This window comes from Sceloporus occidentalis, unplaced genomic scaffold (genome assembly GCF_023333645.1).
Source record: "Sceloporus occidentalis isolate IW3139 unplaced genomic scaffold, rSceOcc1.0.p SCAF_8, whole genome shotgun sequence".
NCBI lineage: Eukaryota > Metazoa > Chordata > Lepidosauria > Squamata > Phrynosomatidae > Sceloporus > Sceloporus occidentalis.
This window is the reverse complement of record NW_028316988.1, coordinates 32,725,931-32,750,733: the sequence shown is the minus strand read 5'-3', so window position 1 is coordinate 32,750,733 and position 24,803 is coordinate 32,725,931. Positions and strand designations below refer to the sequence as shown.

General features: G+C 57.4%; 1 protein-coding gene across 5 annotated transcripts; it reads right to left on the bottom strand.

The window, feature by feature from the left end:
* Positions 1–1,294: 1,294 nt before the first annotated feature.
* On the bottom strand, positions 1,295–19,072 carry LOC149308583 (gamma-aminobutyric acid receptor subunit alpha-3-like). 5 transcript variants are annotated; one of them, XM_089536060.1, is made up of 10 exons: positions 18,984–19,072; positions 15,781–15,956; positions 14,559–14,683; positions 12,318–12,385; positions 7,739–7,959; positions 7,016–7,098; positions 6,601–6,735; positions 5,973–6,125; positions 3,203–3,414; positions 1,295–2,278 (listed from the first exon to the last, which is right to left on the bottom strand). In XM_089536060.1, the coding sequence occupies exons 2-10, from the start codon at positions 15,891–15,893 to the stop codon at positions 1,937–1,939; spliced, it is 1,452 nt and encodes a 483-aa protein (XP_089392186.1). In that variant the 5' UTR covers positions 15,894–15,956; positions 18,984–19,072; the 3' UTR covers positions 1,295–1,936. The 5 variants fall into 5 exon arrangements, with proteins under 5 accessions (XP_089392186.1, XP_089392183.1, XP_089392185.1 ...); XM_089536057.1 differs by lacking the exon at positions 18,984–19,072 and adding an exon at positions 18,532–18,886 and having other exon boundaries at positions 15,781–15,979; XM_089536059.1 differs by lacking the exon at positions 18,984–19,072 and adding an exon at positions 18,532–18,886 and having other exon boundaries at positions 15,781–15,959.
* Positions 19,073–24,803: the final 5,731 nt, after the last annotated feature.

Genomic DNA, 24,803 nt, shown 5'->3' with positions numbered 1-24,803 from the left:
GGAGGAGGTTTAGTTTTGGAACATGCACGTGTGTGGCTCCCCTCCCTCCATGCCTTCCTTAATCCACAGGCAGCAAAGCAACCAATGCATGGGAGAATCCATTCATATGGAAATTGTGCAGCTTAAACTGGAACGCAAGGGGAAGCAACAGCGCATGTCAGATGGGGTACACATGCCCACATGCATCAGGAGAAGTACCCCCAACCCCCAAGTGGGAGGAGCAGCTGCAGGCGATGGTGATGCCACTGCTGACAAAGAAGGCAGAGCTGATGGCAGTGGCCAAGGGCCTGCATGCCTGGACAAATGCACGGTTACACCTCTGAGCAAAGGGTGGCACTGTCACATGGAGGAGGCTGGCGGGAGTGCAAATAAAGGAGCTCTCCATGCCTCATTCAATGCTGCAGGAGAAAGGAAGGGCTTCCCTGAAGCTCCTGCCCTCTTGGATGTCCAACCCAGTTCAGCCTGACCAGCAGCCACCCAAGGCCCTTGCCCCCCTCTCCATCCCAGGACCTTAAAGGGCCCTTGCTGTGGGCAGAAAGGGAAGGGCCTGCCTCTTGCTCTGTCCTGAGAAGAGGAGTGCTCTTGGTTTTTCTGAATGGGGCAAAGAGGGAGAGATCCAGTGAGTCCTCTCTTTTTTCCCAAATGCAAATGCTTCTCTTTCAAAAAGGTTTATGGCCTGGTATTTCAAGACACATACAAGCAGCATATGGATATTAACAATGCAGCAAACTTTGAGTACCCCCATCAATGGTCTCAACTGCACAAAGAAGCTCTCCCAAAAAAATTACCTGAGCTCAATGTTTCCACAGGTGTTTAGGCCTAGGTCCAAAAATTAATGTGGAAGAGAAGGAAAACTACCCCCATAGCTGCTGTCCCGAAGGAAAGGAGAACTGCCACAAAAGCCAGCTACACATGTGCAGGAATAGTCACAAAAACCTGGGCATCCAGTCCAGCGTAATGGCAGATAACTTTCCCACAGGATGCCAATCTCTGACTGTGATCAGGACACGGACAACCATGAAATCTAGAAAGCAGCCCCAGGGAAGAAACACTGTAAGCATCTCCAAGGGAAACATGGCATGCAGTGATAACTCTCCGAACCGCAGGACAAATGTGCGTGCAGTGCTGCCGCCACCTGCTCATGCAAAGCCCCCGCCGTCTGTGCACCTTGGCACTTGCCTCTGGCAGAGCCCAGTGCCTGCCTGAGATCTCTCTGCTGGACCCAGAGTCCGGTCCAGACCCCTCTCTGCTTTTTCATAAGATGATCCCAAGGAGCAGAAGGGGAGGGGAGGGGAGGGGGCTAACTGTGTCTCCAGACTGGGGACACCTGTCTCTCACCAGAGCAAAAGGATCAGAGCAGGAAAGGAGCCACCTCTCCTGTCTGTCTGTCTGTCTGTCTGTCTGTCTGTCTGTCTGTCTGTGGGGGGGATTCCTCTGGAAAGGATTGAACCAACCCCCCCCCCAGTACAATCCATGGGGAGGGCATCAGATGGCAGGAAGAAAAAGGCCGCCATTCCCCAGCAGGCCTGAGCCCAGAAAGAGAAGTGTCTTCTGTGGGGACACAGAGGGTGGGCTGGGTGTCTGGGGGGCATGGGGAGGAGGGAGCGTGGTGCCAGGAAGGTGCCACAGGAGAGGCGTTCTTTCTAGAGAGCTCCCCCCAACCCCCACCTCCCCCCACAATAGAAATGAAGGAAAACAAACATATGTTCTTGGGTTCTTTCCTTGTTTAAAAAAATCACAGTTTGATTTGTATGAGAGAGAAAGGGAGTCAGCTGAACAAAATCAATCAGAATAAAAGATAAAATGAGGAATACTGAACCACCAGAGAGGAGGCAGAAGAGGGGCCCCTGCCGGATCTCCCTGCCGGGGGCCACACAAACAGGCGGGTGGGCAAAAGGGCGGGCAAAAGGGCGGGCAGGGGGCTGCACAGCTGGCCTCAATCCTTGGGGATCGTGCTCTTGATGGCTGACTCCCGGTTGACGTATGTCGCCCAGTAGACCATATTAAAAATGGCAAACAGGACCGGAAAGACGATGCGGGACATTTTGTCTACCTTGCTGACACTATTGTAGGTCTTCTTGTTCTCGGGGGGCTTTTCCTCCAGCCGGGGCGCCTTCGGGGGCATCACCACTGTGGCTGGCGTGGCCGGCGTGGTGGTGGCTGCACTCTTGGCAATGGTGGGCAGGCCAGGCTCCTTGGTGATATTCAGGGCATAAGTTGTGCCCACAATGTTGTAGGTGTTGTTGGTTTTCTTTGCCAAGGTGACTGGCTCTTTCTTCTAAGAAAGGAAAGAGACAACTTTGGGTCCCTACAGAAGAAAAATGATGCCTGGAAGGAGAGCCAGAAATGCCTTGCAGTGAGTGACTGGTGAGGCTCTTGGAGGCCCACGGCACTTTGCCTCTACCACCCCACATCAGAGGGCAGCTCTGGGGGGCGGCATGGTCATCATGCAGTCGGTGCCAGAGATCCCTATTGGCCCCCATGCCCCCACCAGGCTGCACCAAATGTGTCCAAATGTTCAGGACTGGACCATTTTCCCTCTGTTCAAGGTGCAGCTGCAGCCCCTTTGCAAAGGCAGCTGTGGGCTGGGGTGGGGGGCATCCCCTTCATCCCCCTCTGCCTCTTGATGGTGACTAGGAGCCCCTTGGGCCAGCTGGAGCTCGTTCGCCCACTAAGCCCATTCCTGGCCAGGGACCCCCTGGACACAGCAATTCACACTCCTGTAAAACGGCTGTCTGGATTACAGCCATGAGCTGCATGAGGGGCTGCCCTCAGAGACAACTTGGGAGCTGTAGCTGGTATACCAGTCGCTGCCCTTATTTGCAAGTGACACAACCAAGCAGAAAGGCTGCACACACCTTTGGGAGACGCTCAGTGGCTGCCAGTCCAGAAGGGAAGCAGGAGGAAGGACTCCCTTTGTGAGCCCCCCAGACCAGACCAGTTGCCTCCCCCTCTGCCTCCTGGCCCCATGGGAAGCAGCAGCAGGATTTATGGTGGATCAGGGATGGAGCAGCCCAGCCTAGGGGGGTTGTCAGCAGTGGCTCTTTCTGCTGTAAAATGGTCATCTCTAGGCTGCAACAGTTATGCCCCAGGGCCAGATTTCAGCCAGTCTTCCATGCATGAGCACACATGCGTGCACACACCCACTGCCCCCCTGACCCCCAGACTGCTCCCCTCTCGCATATCCACTGCACCTCCTCACCTTCATCTCCTGGGCTTCCAGCACCTTCTTTCCGTCCCAGGCCCAGCTCCGCTTGGTGAAGTAGTTGACAGCAGCAAACTCAATCAGCGCAGAAAAGACAAAGGCATAACAGACGGCTATGAACCAGTCCATGGCCGTCGCATATGCCACTTTGGGCAAGGAGTTTCTGGCGCTGATGCTCAATGTGGTCATGGTCAGGACGGTGGTGACCCCTGTGGAAACAAGACCAAGAAGAGTCTGGTGGGAGTGGGACACAGAAAGGCCCTCCTCCCTCAGGGGAAGGACCACCTTGCAAGGCCAGCACATGCCCCCTTTGGCCACTGAGCCGGCTGGACCATCACTGGATGCTGTGGCAAGGGCCCAAGGAGACCAGAAGAACCGGTGGCATTGCTGGACACAGTCTCACTGGAAACAATGCCAGTGGGGCAGTGCCCAGGCCTGCCTCCAGCGCCTCTGGCCAAAAGGCATCTGGTGTCAGCCAGCAAGGCCTCGTGGAAGGGAGAGGGTGGCCTGGTGGGGAGCAGGAGACCCCCATCCAGGTTCTGCCTGGGACAATCCCTGGGCCCTAACATGCTCACCCCTGGGTTGGGGGTCATGATATGAGCTAGGAAATGGGGGGCAGAGGTGTGCTGGGGTGACCCCTTTTCCAAAAAGTCATGGGAAGGAACAGTAACACCTCTGTCTTTGTTAAACAAAAAGCCTGCGTTTTCACTGAGAAATGGTTCAAAGGGAGAAGGTAATCCATTCATGGTGGATTCTGAGTGTGGCTCGAGACAGAGCACAACTTGTCTCATTCTCATAGAAAGAGGATGCTGTGACACATGAAGACACTGTCATTATAGTTTTTTGTGGGTTTTTCAGGCTATGTGGTCATGTTCTAGAAGAGTTTCTTCCGGATGCCACAGATGCTGGTGAAACGTCAGGAAGGAACTCTTCTAGAACATAGCCCGAAAAACCCACAAATAACTATGCATGCCGGCCATGAAAGCCTTCGACTTCACTCTCATTATAGATTAACAACTGTGGTCAGAATATTCTTCATTCATCTCTGAATGTGAAAAAGAAAAGATCAGTCCTTTGGCTTTTTGTATAAAAAGGCTTCACAAAATTTCATGAAAGACTCCAGAAATGCAAAAACAAAGTTAAAATAATAAAGTATATAAAAACTCTTATAATTTTGCCCCAGAAGGGCAAACTTTTGGCATTTTTCATTCTCGTGTATATGACACAAATGAGCAGAGATTTGCCTCCACAAAAGAAGCCACCATTTCCCAGAGACCCAGCACCTTCCCAGCCCTCCCCTCCACAGACCCATGCTTTTCTGGGGTCCGGGAGAAGAGGGGGGCCAGGACCAGAAAGCCCAACTGTGGGCCTGGGATCTGAAAGGCTTGCAAAAAGGGATGAGAGGCCTCACTGCCCAGCACAGAAGACCAGGGAAGCTCCAGGGGACTGGGCCAAGGGAAAACAGTAAGCTTAAATTGCCTCCAGAAAAACAGAAGCTTTCTTTGTAAAAACACAGGTGAGGGGAGCCTAAGATGAACGCAGCAGGATCTGTTATGGCTAAAACCGCTGGTGGGAGATTGGGTAGGATACAGAAACAGGAAAAATCACAAGAGTATACATTCTGGCTGTTTGTGTCCTTGTTCCTGTGGCTCTGCGACAGTTTGACCCTCTCTTGTGCTCAAACTGAGCCTAAGGCCCCCTTCTGAAAGAAAGGCCCACGCAAACCTTCCTCCTCCCTGCCTCTTCCTGGTCAACTGTTCGGGTCAGCAGCCAGTGGCCCCCGTGGCAGGCATGCACATGCCTGAGGATGGCTTGGTGAGGGGCTGCAAATAAATGCTAGCCCAGGTCTTGGGTCACACGGCAGACACAGCACAGCCCTCCAGCCACAGAGCCCCATGCCTTCCTTTTGCCCTGGCAGCTGCCAAGCCAGGGAGAGAGGGATTGGGATGTGACTCTGAGGAGGAGGAAGAGACTGCCCTGAGCTGCCGGCCGGTGCTCTCCCAGGTGCACCTTCAGTGCAGCCACCGCTGCTCCTCTTCCCTGCTCTCTAGCAAATGGACGCCAGGGAGGAAAGGAGGTCTCCACAGTTGGGTGTGCCATGCCTCTCCCTGCCAGCCCTTCAACAGCTGGAAAGGTGGGCCCTGTGGTGGCAGCAGCTTCCTGGATCCAGCTGGCACATGGCCTCTAGAACCTCAGCCCAGCTTCTTCTTCAGCACCAGCAGCACCAGCACCAGCAGCAAAAAAGTCAGGTTTTGTGCACATATAGTCCGTCATTTTTCAAGCAAAAAGACCTATCTTTGTTTTTAAAAAAACCAAAAAACCTCCAAAACAACTGGGAATTGGTACCAAAAGTAAAGGGCTCTGAAATACAGAAATTCATTAAAATGTGCCCAAACTCTTGCAGTCTCACTCAAGAAGGAAACTTTTGAAAACACTGAAACTACATTCCCCTTCCCAAGTGATGCCATCTCTCCATCAGGGGCTGAAGGGCACCTGGGTCCATCCATGGAGAATGGCAACAGGGCTCCCACCCAGGTTTTCATTCAGACTTTAAAAGAGTTCACCACAGAGCAAGACCGCCTCCCTGGAGGAGGGTCAGGCACCTTGGAGATCACCCACAAAGCCACCCAAAACCTCGGGCACATTTACCTTGCTGCTAGTGGGGGCAGTGGGGGGCAGCCCCCAAGGTTTCCTAGAAGGCTAATTCAGCCCCCTAGTCTGCCCTACACCCACCCTCTTCTTGTTGCCCCTGGGACCCAAACCTCACCAAAGACGGTCCGTGCCGGGACACTTTCCCGGTTGAGCCAGAAGGAAACTTGGGAGAGGATGACGGTCATGATGCAGGGCAAATACGTCTGGATCACAAAGTAGCCAATCTTCCTCTTGAGGTGGAAGTAGGTGGTCATCACAATGTAGGTCCCTAGGCAGGTGGGAAGACACATTGCTAAAAATGGCTCCCTCTCACCTCCACATTTGTGGGCCAGGAGGGACTGGTCTGTCTATGGGCAATGAGAGATGTAAGGAGGAGACCCCAGTAACTCCTTCCACAGGGCTTAAGCCCACAGCACAAGTTCCTAGTTCCTGTGCATGCAGGAGTCTCTCTTTTTTCCAGGCCCCTGCTATGGGGTGCCAAGTGGGCAGAGAGACATAGGGGGCAGCAGGAGGGGACCCACCCCCCAAATGGCTCTGGGAGAGGTTGCAAGGGATGGCAGGCCTTCATAGCTGGGGCACAGCAGAGGCCAGAGCAACTGTCCACTTGCAGTGGGGGGGTCTTTCAGGGGCAGCCCTGGCTCCCAACTGGGGGGGGGGCAGAATGACCCAATCAAGGTCTGGCTCAGTCCCCCCGTCCCCGGGGAACTTGCTGTTCTCCTATCACTTCCCTCCTGGCCTCTCACCTGTGCTCGACTCAATGGAGTCTCTGCCCACGTTGTGTCCAAGCAGGTCATACTGGTTGAGGCGGGACCCCCCTTCAGCCACCTCCACTTTCCCCAGCGTCCAGGTGTAGATCACCTCTGTCTTGGTGTAGGCATCTGGGGGGGAGGGAGGGAGGGGGCAGAGTGGTCACCCAGCCATCCAGCCAAATGCAGGGCAGAAATGGGGTGAGGACCTGCTCACAGGTTCTGAAGGCACCCTCTTAGAGGAGCAATGGGGAAGCTGTGAATGCGATGGGGAAACACAAAACACAAGCAAGCAATTCTGCACATGCACATGTGCACACATGTGTGCACGCACACGCGCACACACAGGAAGCCCTGATGGGAGGAAGGGGGGGAGGCAGGATGCTCCCGCCCCTGGCAGCAGAGAACTCACAGCTCCCAAACTTCAGTGGGCACGCGTGCACATCCATGGGGAAGTCCTCTAGGTGCATAGGGCATTCTGCATGAATGGTGAGCCTGCAAAAGAGAAGGGCTGCTTGCCTGTGAACAGCCGAGGGCCAAACCCACAGAATGATGCCCATTTTCACCCCCAGAACTGTTTCAGGGACAAATGTTTGTGCAAGACCCCCATGAATGCCCCTCACCCTCTACTTCTGGAGAGATCATGTTGATATGGGCCCTTGGCAGTTGAGGCACCAGTTGAGCCCATTGGCACCATATGCCTTGAGGGCAAACTGATTCATGAGTGCTGCATGATCACTGGAAGGGTTAAGCCTCCTGCGAGGCCAGGGAAAAAGACCGGCCTGGCATGGGTTGGAGGGTGCTGAGAGTGACCAGAACCACCAGTAAAAGAGGGGCCATGATCCTCCATGATGAGACTGAGTATGGAAGTCTGCTTTACTCCACTCTGCCCTTGCCTTCCTCCCTTCTGCCCATCACAGGAGTCCAAGGCAGCAGAGAAGCATCCAGCTACCTGCCTATCACTGGGCACACTCCCAGGAAGGCTGCGAGGGAGTGTCAGGAGGACTGAGAGGGGCGGTCGAGAATCTGAGCACTCTGTCCAGCTCTCCTTCCAAGGGGCACGAGGCAGAGATGTCCAGTGGCACAGAAACTGCATGGCAAGGAAAGGGGGTGTGCACACCCATCCCATGCCCACCTCATGGTGTAGAGGAGGGTCCCGTTGTCCACCAGTCGGAGGAGTTTGTTGGGTGTTGTCATGTTGTGCGCAACAGACTTCTTGCCATTGTGGAAGAAGGTGTCTGGGGTCCAGATCTTACTGGCTAGCAGATTGTTCAGCGGAAGGATCTTCATGGGGCCATCAAACTTGAGCCTCTCATCTCTCCAGGACTGCCGGAAAAACACATCAATGGTGTATTCCTGTCAGAAAAGAGACCAATGGTGAGAGCACAGACATTTCCATTAGAGTATGCTTCTCTTTCTAATGGCCTGGTGATATTGAGAATCCACAGCAATCCCAGTTCATGTACTTTTCTTTCTTTGCTTAATTATCAAAACACTTAGAATCATAGAAACCTCAAGAACCATTGAGTCCAAACCCCTTGTGCCATGCACAAAGATCTAAGCCTTCCATGGCCATCCAGCCTCTGCTTAAAAGCCTGCAAAGGAGGAGACTCCACCACCCTCCACGGAGGAGCAGCATCTTCCACTGTCAAACAGCTCTTGCCCTCAGGAAATTCTTTGTAAGGTTTAAGTGGAATCTCTTTTCTTGTAGCTTGCATCCATTGCTCCATGTCCCAGTCTCTGGAGTAGCAGAAAACAAGCTTGCTCCATCCTCAGTATGACATCTCTTCAAATATTTAAGCAGGGCTTTCATGTTTACTTTATCCCACCCTCTCTCCACACAGAATAAAATGCCCCAGGGAGGATTATCGCCTCCCTTTACAGGCATCTTACACTAACCTTCCTCTCCCATCTTGCCCTCCCCCTTTGCGCTGGTGCTGCCAACAGCTTTGCCCCCAGGCTGCCCCCCCACCTCCTTCCCACAAGTCCTTTGCTTTTCTCCCTCCTCAGCAATTCCTTCGTTCGCCTGTTTTCCTTCCAACAGCAAACAGGCAAAGGAACTGCTGAGGAGGGAGAAAAGAAAGACTGGAGAGAAGGAGATGGTGGTGGTGCTGGGGAGTGGGGGAGGCAAAGCTGGTTCGGGGGCGGGGGGATTCAGAGGACCATCCCACCCCCCACAGATTGGCTTGGCCTCCCTGGCAGCCCCAAGTCCTCTTGCCAGGATCACACATTCACATGTGGCTGCATGTGTGCGCGCACACAGGAAGGAGGGGGAGGACTCTGGACCTTGAAAAGAGCCCAGCAGCCGCAGCCCAGAGGAAGCCATGGCAGGAGAGGGACTCACTGCACTTGGGGGCCGAGGCCTCTATTCTGCCTCTGCCAGCCCATTCTGGGGCCCTTCACTCAAGCATCTCATGCCAGCCCACAGAGAGTGGCAATCAGAACCTGCATTTGGATGCTGGGGTGCCACAGGCCATGCCTGTCCATCGGCTGTTGCCATTCCTCTGTAGTCATTCCAAAGAGAGAGACCAGAGCAGTCTGTGTATGTGTGACTATGACTGTGTACATTCGTGTGGGTGTCTGTGCCAATCTCCCCAGGGATTTTCTGCCCCTTCTCCTACCCACAGTCTCTCCATGCCAACACCACAAGCACTGGGGCTGGCACAGGGAAGGCTGCAGAGCTGAGTATGGGTCAGACAGTGCTTCCCTGAGCCAAAGGAAAAGTGGTTGCAGACACCCAGCAGAACCGGGCAATTAGCGCCAGCAAGCAGCAGCCCGGCAAGCAGAGGAATTGGTAGTGGAAGCTCCAGTAATGGCTGCCATGGCGATGAAGGTGGCCTGGTGGAACGTGACACTGCTAGAGATGGGGGGAGGGCAGGGGGGCTGGACGAGGCACAGAGCCCTCTGAACAGGCAGACTGGCTGGAGGATCTACCCTGTGTTGGCCAGCTGGACATATGGCATATGAGCCCCACCCCCACCCTGGCCTCTGTGGCTGGACCTGGATGGAGGGGGAGCATCAGTCTCACATACCCTCCAAGGTTTCACAGGGGAAGATGGGGACAGCCCCCTGGGTCAGTCTGTAAGGCGTCTGGGCTGAGGGACCCGAGGAGGAGCCACTCACAGGATCTGGCCCAGTGCAAAAGTTATTCATGAAGAAAAACACTTAAAATGGGTGTTTTAAGCAGAGACGCCTCTAGATTTAGGTACTGAGCTGGGGTGGGGGGAGAGAAAACTCTAAATCAATAAATATAAGATTGTACCTCTGTCCACAGCATGTTCATAAATACAGTCCAGGGCACCTGCATAACAGCCACTGGAATTAGAAGGCTAAGCTCTTTGTTCAGTCTGCCTCATCTGCTCAGTTCACCTTAGGCATGAGGTTCACAAATGTACTTCCCTGAGGTAATGGTGGCCTCACAGTCTAATCTACTGCACAGCAGTGTTACAACAAAAGGTGGGAGTAAGTCCTTTAGCTCCACAAAGTAAATGGGATGGAATTCATTCAATTACATATTGCTGGGGGGAAATGATTACTATTAGGAGCTGGATGTGTTCCACCAGCCTTTAGATGCTACAGGAGTTGCAGTCTTGCAGACCTTTACTTGGGAGCAAAGGCCATTGAACTCAGAGGCACTTGCCTGAGCAGAAAAGTGTACAAGGAACTGCTGCTCTAGAGAGGAACCTCTAGTACTCCCCCCATTCCTCCCTCTCTCATATACACAAATTCCCATCACAAAAACACATTTCCTCTCCCACATAAATGCCTACAGATGCACACACTTTCCCTCAACAGTTGCATCCACACATGGATAAACAGATGTCCCCACACTTTCTTAACAGAAGCACATAATAATAATAATAAATGCACACACAGAGAACACTGAGCTGCTGCTGCCCCTCCTGGCTCTTTCAGAGGCTGCAACAGGAAAGGGAGAACCTGAACTTTCATGGGGGGGTGTCAAAGAGAGGAAGAGGCAATAAAGACCCCCCCCTGCAACCCCCACCCCACAGCATCAGCTTTTCTTGGCATGAAGGCCAATGTGTGTGCATGTGTGCACATACACACATGTGTGCCCCCACACACACACACACACTTTCTCTGCGCGCATGGGACACATGTAAGCACATACCACCTGGGGCAGAAGGCAGTATCCCCCACCCTGTGCATGTCTTCTCCATTTCCCCCCTTTCACAGTTCATTACCCTTAATCAAATGTGCTCCACCTTAGAAGTAATTATGAGATACTCCCTGAGGGCCAAACTGCTGCATATATTAAGATGCTTTGCTAGCATGTGAAAGAGAGAAAAGGAAGAGGGGGGAACCAGGGTTCCCTTCCAGCAGAAAGTGAGGAGGGAGGGCCCAGCAAAGCAGGGAAGGAAAAGCAGCTGCAGGATCACCACCAGCACCACCATTACCCCACTGCCAGAAAGGGCCAACTGACTGGGAACTCACCAAGGCAGAATGTCAGGGGACATTCCTGACCAGCCCTCAGCCTGCTGGGCCCATTCACCCCATTCCTGCCTGGCATGGGGGGTGATCAGAGGCTGGCATCTCCCCCCCTCCCCTACTGGTGGTCTGGGAGGCCAGTCAATTGCAGTGGCACAACTAGGGACCCCCAGGTACACAGGTTTGGCTCTGGGAGGACACACAGGCCACGGAGATGAGGCTGGGGCTGCTTGCACTGTGGGAAGTGCTGCTGGGTGGGGGTCCAGGGGAAACTGAGGACAACAAAGGAGACGCACACGGACACCCCTTGTTCAGCAGAGAAGGGTCCTGGAGGCATGGGGAGGGGTCTCCTGAGGAACCATAGGATTCCTTTGGCTGCAGCTTCTGGATGGAGGGCACACTGAGGTTGGGTTGCTGGGCTTTATGGAACCTAGTCCTTTGGAACAGAAAGTGAGTCCCTTTACATGGCTGCTTCTTCCAATTAACTGTGCTCCACCGGGCTGTTTTAATTAGTAAACCTCTTGTGCCTCAATTAAGCCCTCTGTCTCCTCCTTCACCCCCTTCCCAGATCCTTCTCTCCAAGGAACATTTGAGCCCCTTCTCCCCTCTGCTGTCAGTGAAGGAGGCAGGGTCCTTTCCAAGTGAGTGCTCTCTGGGTGTGTTGGACTACCACTCCCATCACTCCCACTTGCAAGCCCAGGATATGGGAACTGATGTCCAAAACATGCCAAGGGCCTTGTGCACACTGTTTTATGGGATGCAAGGAGAGTGGGCTGCGGGTGCTGGCAGAGACCCCAATGCCACTGTGGCACCCTCCTTGCCATGTGAAAATGGGGAGAAGGAGGGGAGCTGCTCTCTTTATAGTGGGTGAGGGGGCTGCTGGTACTGATTCCCCCCCCCCTGCCCCTGCGTTAGACTCTGGGGGCAGCTGCCTTTCCTCCCTGGACAGAAGCCCATCCGCCTCCATCCACAAATAGGTGGGTTTTCTGAAGAAGTCTCTGCCAGAGGGGTGGGGGAAGACTGGCCCTGGAAGCTGTCGATCAGCAATAGCAATAGTAATAGCAAGTACATTTCTATACCGCTTATCAGTGCATTTAAGCACTCCCAGGAAGCCTTGGTTTTCTCTCTTTCTCTCTCTCTCTCTCTCTCTCTCTCTCTCTTTCTCTCTCTCTATCTCTTTCTCTCTCTCTCTCATACACAAACACACACACAAAAATACACTCACACCCTGGTCTCTTGAGGGCAGCAGCTGCACCAGCGCCTACCATGTCGGTGTCTGAGACAGGTCCAAAACTGGTCACATAAATGTTTGTCTTGACCTCTGTCACTGTATCTGCAAAAAAGGAGGACAGGGGGCTGTTGGTGGGGCTTTGTTTTCCATGGGTGATTTGCACTTGAGTTTGCCCCCCTGGGTTGTTATGCTGCTCTCAGGCATGCGCACCAAAGAAGAGCCCCCTTCTTAAGCCCCCAAAGGGCAGAGGGCATGGAGTGGGGCATGGGGGTTCCTCCATTCACCCCCAGGCTCTCTCCACCCAGCTGCCCCCAACCTGGATGCCTGCCATGTGCCTGGAGGTCAAGCGGTCCTTCCCAAAGAGTTTGGAATCTGTGCCAGCAGCTGTGCCCTCTTGTCCCACTGGCTCCCTTGACCTGTTTGTGCTTTGCATGAGTTACCCTCCTCTCCTCCCTGCCAGGACTGGGCCCTGTGCTCAGCATGAGGAGAGGGTGACAGTGGGCCCCACGAGCCCTGGACCCTCCTTGCTGCGAGGGCCCCAGCCCAAGACAAGAGTCCAACCTGCTGCTTTGGCCACCAAAATTCCCTCCCAGGCTGGAGAAAGAGGTTTCCCAACGTCCTTCCCAAGGGCAGAAACTCTTGGCAGAAGCCATTGATGGAGGGGGGGAGATTTATTTCTTTTCCTGCAGTCATGAATCACACCCACAAGGTGACTCTGAGCTGAAGGCTGACTGGCCATCTATCCATCTGTCTCCATGGTGGGGCCTGCCCCTCTTCCTCGGCCGAAGCCCATCCCACCCGTGCCTGTGCCCACTCTCCTCTCCTTGGCTTAGATCCAATCCAAAAGTGAAGCAAAAGCAAAAATCTGCTTCTTCTTGTGCTGATCAAATTCCCAGCGGCCACCACACCCAGCTGCCCCATTGTGGACAGTGGGCCACATCCGACACACTCCATGTTTGCTTCCAGTGGAGTTCCCTAAGCAGTCTGCATCACGACTACCTCTCATGGATGCTCTTTTGGTGGGTTGCCCCCATTGCTGCCATCATCCAAAAGAACCAAAGGGCCACAGCCCCCCTTCTGCCTCTCTGGATGTCCTCCTCCAATCCCACAAAGAAGAAGGGGCCAGAAGCCACCGTGTGTCTGGTGGGGGCAGGGAGGCAAGGTGCATGAATTATCAGTCTCTGTTTCTGGGTGGCAGTGAATCTGGCCCCAAGAAATGGGCTAAGAGGTGACTCTTCTGGGCTTTCCTCAGCCTCTCCTCCTCCCAAAACATCCCTCACAAAAGCTTGGACCAACCCAGTCTTGGACTGGCTGACGTGGTTCCCCTGGTGGATAATCTGGACTCAAGTGATTGCTGCAAACCCAGGAGGTTCTCTACTGGCCCCAGTGGCCCTATTGCTGCTCTGCTCACTGCTTTCCCACTGCAAGTCCCTTGCTTCTCCACCTCTGGCCTAAGAAGGGGCTGTCTGCCCTCCTCAAGGCAAGCAGAGGCCAGACCTTCTGTTGAGGGCAGACCCCACAAGAGAGAGGAAGGCTTGGGGGTGTGAGTGGGGGCTTGGTACCTGCAGAAGACCCCTAGGGTCACCCTTTCCCTGTGAGGGGGGAGAGGATGATGGAGCAGTGCCTTCTCTTTCCTTTTTTTCTCTGCAGAGGCAGAAGGGAGAATAATGCAAGTCTGCATGCTCGTGCACACTTGTGTCTCCTTCCCTGTCAAGGGCTCAATGCAAGTTTGGCCCAATCTCTCTCACCACCAAAAATACTTCCCCTCCAATTCTGCAAGATGGGGCACAGACTCTCAGCGTCTCTCCCTCTCCCTCTCTCTGGTGAGCAGCTGTGTTGTCACAGCAACCTCCTCCCCATCTAGGCCATGAAGCAAACCAAGGCAGGTCCAAGGAGAAGGCTGGGGAGCAGGAGGGCAGTAGCCCCTGAACACTCGGGGGTCCTGTCTTGCGAGAGATCCCTCCTGCTGCCTTTTCCAGCTGCCCAGGGCCTCCTGGAGCAGCAAGAGCTCCAACAGGGACTCCCAACCCAGCACAACATTTATGTGCACACCAGTTCCCATTTCAGCACAAAACTGTTTGTCTAGTCAAACATCCACTGGAGCTCTGGCAGGGTGGTGTGTTAGGGCCCACAGGGGTCTTTTAGTGGTCCTGCAGGCTGGGAAGAGCCCAGATAAACACACCCAGGGGAAGAGGAGGAAGGAAGCCGTGAGCCATCCTGAGAGCCCAGCTGAACCTTCCCTACTCATGGGACCCTATGCAAGAGAGTGACTGACCTCCCAGGCCGGGCCGCAACCGGTTGTCATACCCGTCCAGCAGGCGGTCCAGGATGCGGGTGAAGATGGTGATGTTGTCCTTGCTGTCATCATCGATGATGTCTGGGCCATGCTTCTGGGCAAGGCTGCCAGATTAGGAGAGGAAGAAGGAGCAGTTAAGGTCAGGCTGTGCCAAGGCTGTTTTGGATATCCTCCCCGGCCCCCGGCCCAGCCCTGGCATATGACTCCCCCAAAGGGCTCACTGGAGAAACTCCAAGTGGAAACAGGGGGCCTTGGGGGTCAGGAGCCTGCCATGAGGACCGGGGAGAGGGTGCCCAAGGATGGTGGGCCCTCCAAGGCCATGCAGTGGGCAGGAACCTCTTTTAGACTAAAGGCTTAATTTGCTTGCGGCATCTTCCAAACACACATGCCTTAGCCAGCCAGAAAGTATTAGTGAAGTAAAAAATGGCTGCCCACACTGTCGCTGACAGTGAGTGGACTACCAAAGTCCAGCAGAGATGATGCCCACCCCAGGATGCAGCCACAGACCAGCAGGGACCACCCCCAAAACATCTGGAATTCCCCCCAAAGGTAGCAGGGGAAATGTTTCTGTAATGAGTGGAGAAGGCCAAAATACCAGCAGATTTTTTCCTTTGAAAGCCCTTCCTGCCAGCAACATGGAAGCTTCACACTTTCACCCAGTGAGCAGGGGAGGGAAAAACCACCCAAACCCTGCCCCCCACCCCACCCACCCCCCACACAATGGTGTCATGGGTGCCAGCATCTGAGAAAATCCAGAAAAGCCCCAGGAAGGCTGGGTCTGCTGACAAGTTATACACACGCCAGGCTGCATGACCAGCACCAGCGCCATCAACAGCAGCCTTTAAGGGACTGGACTTGGCCAGAGGCCTCTCAGAGTGGAGGCGGAGGAGGGCCAGAGCCACCCAGGTGGGTTCCCAGCAGGCAGACCTTCACAAGGCAGCCCCCCCACATACACACACACCTGTGGCACGGTTAGACAGCAGCACCTTCCTCAGCGAATGCCCTGAGTTTTTTCCAAGGCTTCTTCCCTCTTGTGTCTTTCCAGAGGCACATCTGGCCCAATGCGGTTGGAGAAGGGGCAGGGGCACTTACAGCCTTCCGTATGGAAGCACCCCCATCCCAGAGGAGGAGGTGGGAACTGGAGCCCCCTCTGCCCCCCAGCCCCACATGCTCCCTTTCCCAGGGCCTGGGGCCATCTTACCCCTCTGCAGGGAGAGCAGCATAAGCCAGGAGTAGTAGCAGCAGCAGCAGCAGCAGGACCCCAGGGCTAGTAGTGGCCGGGGGCAATGTGGCTGGGCCTCTCCTCAGAGCCATCCCTCCAGGATGCAGTGCCAGCAGCAGGAGCAGAAGGAGGGGGACCCCGAAGATTATCCACACCTGCTGGGGGGAGAGAAAAGGCACTTGGGGGGGGAGACAATATTGGGGGGGAGGGAATGTTAGATGAATAGATTTAGTCAAGGAGGCTAAGAGCCTGAGCAGAGCAGGGGAAGACAAGGGGGCTCTCAGAGGTCTCACTTGTGGCATTGCCAGGCAAAGTCCACCCGAGGGCAGCTAACAACAACAATATGAGGCCTGTGCATGTGCTCCTGGCCCAAAGGAGGCATCCCCTCCCATAGGTTAAGGGGGTTCAGCCTAGGATCCCTCTGCTTATGGGGTGACAGAAGCCCCTCTGGGCCCCCCTCTTCCTGAAAGGACCAGCCAGCCCTCAACTGGGCAGCCTGGTTTTGCTTTGGCAAAAGCCAGACCCAAAGCACCCCACCACCCCATACACCTGCTGCCTGCCGGGGTGGGGGGCTTCCTCTGGACCAGCCTCAGCAGCCCCCAGGCTGGCATAGAGTGTCAGCCAGGCCCCTTTCTTTGCCAGGCTCCTGCCAAGGGGAGGGTCCCTCCACCCCATCCCCCATCCCTCTCCTAACTCCCTAGAATGCTCCAGAGCAACATCCCTTTCTGTGGGCCAAGCCCTCCTCTTGCCAAGGCGCCATCCATGCCAGGCCAGACCGGCTCCCTGTCTGTATTGGCAAACAAGCAAGCCCCAGCCCCGCTCCCAGCAGACGCAGCACCCTCCAGGATCGGGGCCAGTTTGTGCCAAGAGCAAGAGAACGGTTCCCCGGCCCTGAGGCCTCGGCCACGAACAGGGGAGGGTTGAGGCCTGGGCCCCGACCCTCTTCCCTCCTAGGGCGACTTCGGGGACCCACGAGCCCCAAAAGAACAACCGGCGGCGCTGCGGAGGCGGCTGCCAGGATGCTTCCTTGGCACTTGCTGGCAAAACACTCCATTTTGGCACCACAACTGCTGGCAGCCTGACTCACAACCCCCGCCATTGCAGCAGCCAGACTGCTCTGACTCACAGCCGCCCCCCACTCAGCGTAAGACTGCAGACACAACAACACAACCGCAAGCGCCGCGAAGGCCCGGGGAGGGGGGAGTTCAGTACCCCCCCCACACACACACACACTGAGGGGGGGTTGTTCTGCGTCCCCAGCCCACCTTCCACTTGTGGCCGGAGCAGAAGACGGACGAGGCAGACTGAGGAGGCTCGCGGAGGGCGAGAAGGCGCACGTGTGTGTCTCTGTGTGTGTGGACCCCCCCCCCTTGGGCCTGACTTCCCACCTCGGGGTCGGGAGGGGCGTCACAGTGCAGCCGGCTCTGGTGGAGCAGGCCAGGGGGGCTCCCCAACTGGCTGGGTGGAGCGGAGTGCCTGCGGGGCAAAGGAGCCGCCGCCCGGGAGGCCCCATTCAAGAGCTGGGGGCCGTCTGGACCCCAAGGGCTGGATGTAGACACTCGGCCGGAAGGGCCCCCGGGGGCCGCGGGGTTTGGGGCCCTCTCGCGAGAAGGGCGGGGGGGAGGGGCGTTGGAGAGCAGAGCCGGGGGCGCGCTCCTGTGCGGGCGCGTGCACGCGAGCCTTTCACTGGAAGCCCCCGAGAGAAAGCAGAATGGCGAAGAAAAGAGCACTCAACTCGTCCGCCTCTTTGTGTGTTTTGTGTGTTTTGCTCGGAGGAAAAGGATGGATGGCGGAGGCGGAGGGGGCTCCTTCCTCCATTTCGCGGGTGGCGCGGGAGCGAGCGCGAGGCCTTTTGGGGAGAAGAGAGGGAGGCAGAAAGAGGGAGGAAAACAGAGGCGACGGAGAGAGACGGCAAGAGCCCCCCAGAACCCCGCAAGGGGGCAAAGGGTCCCGCCTGGATGGGAAGGGGGCACCAGACCCGTGGGGCCAGCCCCTCTGCCTGGAAACGCTGCGCCCCTCGCCCAAAGTGCGTGGCCTGGGGGGTTATGCTGGGGGGGGGCACAGATCCAGGGGGCACAGCTGAGACGGGAGGCAGACGGGGGTCCGCAGACCCCCGTTTCCACTGGGGAGCCTGGAACCCTATTTACGACGAGGGAGGAGCGAGACCTCCGTTGGCCTCCCCCCTCGGGCCCCTGGATCCCCGTGCGTGCTTCCTCCCCTTCCCCCCCACGGAGCGAGGCCCCCCTCGACCTCTGTGTTGGGGAGTCGCCCCCTCTTCTCCGGCCAGTCTCGCCCCCCGCCTCGCCCACCTGAAGCCTCGACCAGGCCTCGCCTCCCCGGCCCTCCCCCTCGTGCCCGGGCGGTGGCTGGGGGGCTCTTCGGGGGCGAGGTCTGCGGGCCCCGTCCGTCCTTTCCGGGAGCCCCAGACCCGACCTGGCGCCCCTCCTCTGCCCCCCCCCCCCCCTGGAGGCCGCGCCGCCTGTCCTTTGTTGCAGCATTGCATTAATCATCCGCCTCCGGAGGATGGCAGTTTTTTGGAGGGGAGGCGCTGCCGCCGTGACTGCCCCCAAGCGAAAAGCCACCAAGGCAGCCCCCGACTCGACGGAGACCCCTCGTGAAACGGCCCCTCCTCTTTTCAGCAAAAGCCCCCCCCGCACTGCTTCCTAGAAGGACCCCCCATGTCCTTCCCACCTTCGATCCCCCCCAACCTGAAAGCGCCGCGGATCAGACCTTGCCAGGGTCAGCCTTGCCGCCGCCTCCTCGTCCTCGTCCTCGTCCCCCTCCCGGTCGGCGGGGCGCATGGGAGCCACGCCTGGCAGTGGGGCGGGCGGTGGGCCCTCCGAAGGGGCCACGAGAACGGCGGCGGTGGCTGTGGCGCCCTGCCTTTGGCCGCGGAGCTGCGCCGGACCCACTGCGGTGCGCCCCCTCCGGCCCCGCTGAGTGCTGCCTCCGTCCCTCCCTCCCTCGGCTGGCCGGGAAGGGGAGGGGAGAGGAGGGGGCGGCTGTTGCAGCCTCCCCTTACACACACACACACACACACGCCCCCGCGCGCCCCTCCTCCGGGCTCAGATTCTGCTCGGCGGCTCCGTCGCGGCTCAGCTGGATCGGGACCCGTAAGGCGAGGAGGGCGGCCGAATCTGGCGGAAGGGCCCCGGTCTCCCACCCCCGACGGAGAGGCCCACCTCCGGCTCCAATCGAAGCCCTCCGGCCCCCAGGCGGCTCTTCTCCGGCCGACGCCTCCCGCGGCGAATCCAGGGCGGGGCTCCAGCCGGGGAGGCGGGCACATTGACTACCCCCCGGTGCTCGGTCCTGGTCTGGACCAAGGCTACTCAGCCGGGGAGGAAGGAAGGACAGCCTGCCCGCCGCCTCCCGCCGGTCTCTTCCGCCGAAGCGGCCCAAATGGAGGGGGCGACGTCCCTCCTTCCCTCAGTCCCTCCCTCCCTCCTCGGAGAGCCAGGGCCGCAGGGAAGGGGATGAAGGGGCCAGACCGGACGCGAGGAGGGGATCACCACCTGTTCCGTGGGGGGCTCCCACCAGCCCCCCTCCCGCGTCCCTCCGGACCGTCGGCTGGCCGGGTTCTCCTTTGCCCGACGTGGACTCCGTGGGTTCTGCTTTGGGGCGGAGGCCCACTTGTCCTCCGCCCCCGCTTCCCTGCCAGCGTCCCCCAGTCAGACGGGGCAGACGGGGTCGGGGTCGGAAGAGAGGCAGGCGGCCGGGCGAGGCCTCCTTGCGGGCGGCGGAAAGTGGCGGAGCCCCCCCCCCCGGGAGGCAGAATATGGGGCGCCCTTGGCAGTCCCTTTCCGCTGGGCGCTCGCAAGGGGGCCCCGTGGTTTGGCCCCTTTTTCCGTCGTCTCGAGGGGGAAGGAGCCTCAGGAGGGGCTTCCTGGGACCCCGGGCAGAGCTCAGGGTGGGAGGCGGGCGCGGGGCCGCCAGGCCTCTTCCTCCTCCTCCGCAGCAGGATCCCAGCTGCGAGTTTCTCCCTGGAAATCCGGGCGTTGGTTTAGGGGCCCCTTGGCCTGGATCCGGAGCCTCTCCGGGACCCCGCCGGGCGCTCGGGCTCCCAGGGTCCTTTCGGGGCCGGAAGGTGCCTGGCTACGGGGGTCGGAAACAGGCGCCGGACCGGTGTGGCTTTGTCTCCGCAGCCTCCGAGGGAGGATCCCGGTTGCCAGTGAGAAGGGTCCCTGGATCCCCCTGCCCCAAGCAACCCTGGGCGCAAGGCCTTCCCGGGGGTGGCCCTGCAGTTGGAGGGGGCTGGCCAAGCTGTGGGGAAAAGCAGCATCAGCATGGGGGGACCCCTCTTCTCCTTCTCCCGCAGGTCCAGCTCAGATCCGACCGGCCTGTGGCTCGTTCCTCTCACTGGGTTTTCGTAATTAAACGGCGCTCAAAAACTAATTAACAGATTGTTTCAGAAATAGCTTCTCTGCACCTTCACATCTCGATCAGCGCGGCTGGCAATGTGGGTCACGGGCGCCGCTGAGGGAGCACTTTCCCCCCAAACTTCTTCGCATTCCCCTTGGGCGGAGGGCCAAGGCTGCCCCCCACCGCCGCCCGACCGACCGCGGGGCTTCAGGGCGGCAGCGCAGCAGGGGTGCGGGCGCCGGAGACGCCAAGGCTCGGAAAAGTTGTTCTCTGGAGGTGCAGCTCCCAGGACACGCACAGGTCATGGTGCCTAGGGGTTATGGGACTTGCGATCCACCACTTTCCCTTGCATTGCCCCCAAACGCCCCCTTCCGCAGGGCCTGCCTGCCCCTCTGCCATTCGCGGGGGGTGGGGGGTCAGGCCTGGGCTGGGGTCCCTCGCGCGCAGCTCATCTCAACGCAACTGAACACGCGCCCGGTGGCTACCGCTGCCCTCCTCATCCCGTCTCCATGGCAACATCATCTGCGGCTGATGAGGGACCGCGCGGGGAGACCGAGGGCGCCCCCTTTCGGTGGGGAGCGCAGCCCCGGCCCCTTCGCCCCCACCCACCGTCGCCTTCTCTCGGGGTTCGGGTAGGGGCTGGGCCTGCCCCTTGGAATCGGGGTGGCTATGAAGGAGGAAAAGGTCCCTCCCCGGCGGATGCCCCTGGGACCGAAGGGGAAGGGGGCGCCCGGACACGTCGCCCGGGTCTCAGGGCCCCTTTCTGGGGCTGGCGTTGTGGGGCCGGTGGAGGCAGCCAGTTCTTCCTCGTTGAGGCTGGAATGCTAAGACCGGCTCCCAGGCAAAAAGGGACCGCAGGAAGGCCCTCTTCCCCCATTATTGTGCTTTTACTGCCTGGTGAGGGGAGGGGGCTTGTGGCACCAAAAGGGGTCTTGGAGGAGTTATTAATAAGGACCCTTATGGGGAACGTCCCCGGTGCCTCCCTCGTTTTGCTGGTCAGCAGCTGGAGGTCTCCATCTCGCCACCACCCCCACCCCCGCCGCTGTGTGAATCAAAGGTTTTTCCTCCCTCCCTCCCTCTGGAAAAAGCCACAGAGTCTGCGCAGAAGTCAGGCGGCCCTGGTGATGCTGCAGAGGTGGGACACCCCCGCCCCACAGATGATGGGGGGGGGGGCTTCTGGCTGGGCCCCACTGAAGTGGAAAAGCAGTGCCAGGTAATGAAGTGAAGTGTTCCAGGGCTTCCCATCTGCTGCCCTCTGCCCAGCTGTCAACATCTGGGGGCGTCCCGATATGCCACTATTTGCGCCCCAGGAGGCTGTTCTGGTCACTCCTCTCCTGCCCAAAGCTTTCCTTAGCCAGCCTGCTGGAAATGGCCAGCCCAGGTGCTTTGTGTGAGGCTGGGCAATCTTTGAACTTGAAAATATTTACAGTACCCAGAATATTTCTACATCAGGGTCAGTGCGGAGGAGGTCGCACTGCATTCCTTGCTGCCACATTCTTTTTGAAGCCCCACTCTCTTGGTCCCAGCCTCCTGGGGCCCTCGGTCTTCCACCCCGTGGCCAAGGGAAGGCCACAGGCCAGTGGCGGTCAGTTACGATGCCCAGAGGGTGCGCTAGGGAGCAGAAGGGGAGCTTAGCTCTCCAGCTGCTCTTCCCCAAGATGTGACTTAAATTCACAGGACAAATGAATCACTTGTTTATTTATTTAAGCTCTTTCTAAGCTTTCTACTACAAAGAACATTTGAGACAGCTAAAAAAATTATAAATGCCAAGTTATAATTAAAATATAAAAGCAGATCAATTCTAAACACATCAACAGCAACCACCAGGTAAACCTTCAGCAAATAAGCCAGCCCACAAATCAAAGCCCTCTCTGGATAAAGCCTTCCACTTGTTGGCAGATGGACTGGAGACAGGGCTGTCTGGGCCGCTCTTTTCACGGAGTGCCTGGGAGCAGCCCTCCAATGGCCCTGTGCCACATCCCTGCCACCAAGCATGGCTTTGCAGCTGCTCAGAGAGAGGGGCTTCTCCCAAAGGCCTTCACAGGCTTCCCAGGGGGAGAGCAGTCAGAAGCCATGCTGGGCTTCAGAGGTTAGCAATGTGAATTCTGCCCAGAAACTGGCCAGAAGCTGGTGAGGGTGTTGCCATAAGGGAGTGCCCCTTCCATCAGCTGCCCTGGACATGTTCTGAGTACATTTCAGAGGCAGCCATACAGAGAGGGTGTTTCATGAAGTCAAAGCTAACAAAACAAGCCATGCCTCGCAGTAGCCCGTTGGCACCAGAGCCCTACTGGGCAAATGCCCTGCCTATCCACACATATGAAGCCTGGGCCTCAGGAATCCACCCAAACAGCAAACCTGACTCTTCAAAAAGGGCACCCCCTCAAACAGGGTAAATCCCCCTTCCCTATCTGCCATGCCAGTGTCTAGATGTGCTTCTGTCCAATCTGGATTAAGCTTCCAGGTGTCCATCCTCATCTTCTCTTTGACCAGCACCTGAGGCCAGTTGGGAAGGTGCAGGGACGTAGCCAAGGGGGGGGGGTTCTTGGGGTCCGGACCCCCCCTTCCATTAGAAAAATGAATGGTGCGTGCTGCTGCACCACCGCACCCAAGCCCCATTATAATGGTGGCACTTAGTCTGGACCCCCCCCCCTTTTCCTAAAGTCCTGGCTACGTCCCTGGAAGGTGAAACCACTTCCTTTGATTCAGGTAAGAAAGACTGACAGAACAGGTTGCCATTTTACCAGTGGCACCAAATCCCGGGTTACAGGTTCAGTTAAACAACGTGGGAGGGGTGGGGCATGCTACCAAAGAGAAGTTCCCTGCACCATCTTCTGAAATGGTTCTTCTGGGGAGTCCAGCATGCCAGAATCTCTCTCCAGCCAGGCAGTCTTACTGGGTGGGCGGCAGGTTAGTTCCATCCTCATCCATGGGATCCTTGATGCCAGCAGCCATCTTGTCAGGCATTTTCTCTGGCCTTGCCCGCTCAGGAGAAGGGCAGCCAGGAGACCTTGTGGAGCTGCCCTGGGCAGCCTTCCAGTCCCTGGACCCTGGGAACCCAACCAGGCCAGGCTAAAGGAAGCCCCTCGTTGGTGTCTCCTGGCTGAGTGTACCAGCCAGGTCTGGCCCACAGAAGCAGCTGCAGGAGCACCAGAGGCCTCAACCGTTGCTAAGGACACTCCAAATGCCCACCCTATTGCCCAGCCAGGATTGCCCAAGAAGAGGGGAAGGGCTCCCTTCCCCTGTCTCCCAGCCAAGAGTGAGTGTGGGGGTGGGCAGCAGGAATGGCTGGCATGTGTGCCCAGGCCCAGCCAGGCCCTTTGGTAGTATACAGGTGGGGCTCTTTCTCCAAGGCAGCCCCTGGCCCCTGTGCCCCAGCCTGGGTGGGATGCCTGGGATGTATGTGTGTCTAGGGACCCAGACCACCGAGACCCCCCTCCCTCCCTCCTCCTCCCCTCCTCCTTGTGTTGGTGGCTGTCTGTCTGGCCGCAGGGGAAGGGAGGGGAGGCTCCCCCTCCCGCATTGCTCTCTCTTCTCTCAGGCACTGCGGTAGCCAAAGACCAATCGGCAGGTAACCGCTTGCCTACAAGTGTCCCAAATCCTACCCTAGCTGGAGGTGAGAGTCCGGACTGTACCAGGAGGAGTCCTCACCCGCGCAGGGGGCACAGGCCATTGGGTGGTGGCTGCCCTTAGCAACGATCTCTCTGCCCAGATGGGCTCCCCTGGCCCTCTCCCCCGGCCCCTTTAGCCCCCAGGGCAGCCAGGCAGCCAGCTCAGCCCCTCTCGCTCCCTTCCTCTGCCTCCCTGGGCCAAAATCCCATTTCGTGCTCAGGGCTCTGCTTCCTCCTGGTGGACAGAGTGGGTCCTGCAAAGACTGCAGGCGAAACGGCACTTCAAGGGGAAAGCGCAGATGCCGTCTGGAGACAGTAAATCCCACTCTCCACTCCCAGAGAAAGGGAGAAAGGGAGAAAGGGAGAAGAGGCCGCCGTTCCTGGGCACTGCATGAAATGCAGAGGCAAATGAATGGTTGGGTAGGCAGAGCCATCATGTGCTGAAGCCAGGGATGCCAATCTGCCTGCCCAAAGAGCAACCCTCTGTGCTGTGGGTCTGAGGGCCAGAGAGCCGGCATGTCTACAGACTGAAAGCAGGAGTGAAGTCGAAGGCTTTCATGGCCGGCATCCATAGTTTTTTGTGGGTTTTTCGGGGGGGCTCTGTGGCCATGTTCTAGAAGAGTTTCTTCCTGACGTTTCGCAAGCAGCATCTGTGGCTGTCATCTTCAGAGAATGCTTGCCTGGAAAAAGTGGGTCTATATATACTGTGTGAGCCTGGGAATGCAGGAGTGATTTGCATGTGTCTTGTTCTGTGCTGAAGGCAGGCCTCAGGCTGGGAGGCTAATGAAAAAGAGGATTAATGTCTGTTAATTGGTGGTCATTATCTTCTGGGAAAGCCCCTGACTCATTCCCAGGCTCACACAGTGTGTGTGTGTGTGTGTGTGTGTGTATAACCGTTTTTTCCAGGCAAGCATTCTCTGAAGATGCCAGCCACAGATGCTGGCAAAATGTCAGGAAGAAACTCTTCTAGAACATGGCCACAGAGCCCCCCCTAAAAACCCACAAAAAACTATGAAAGCAGGAGCATCACAAAAC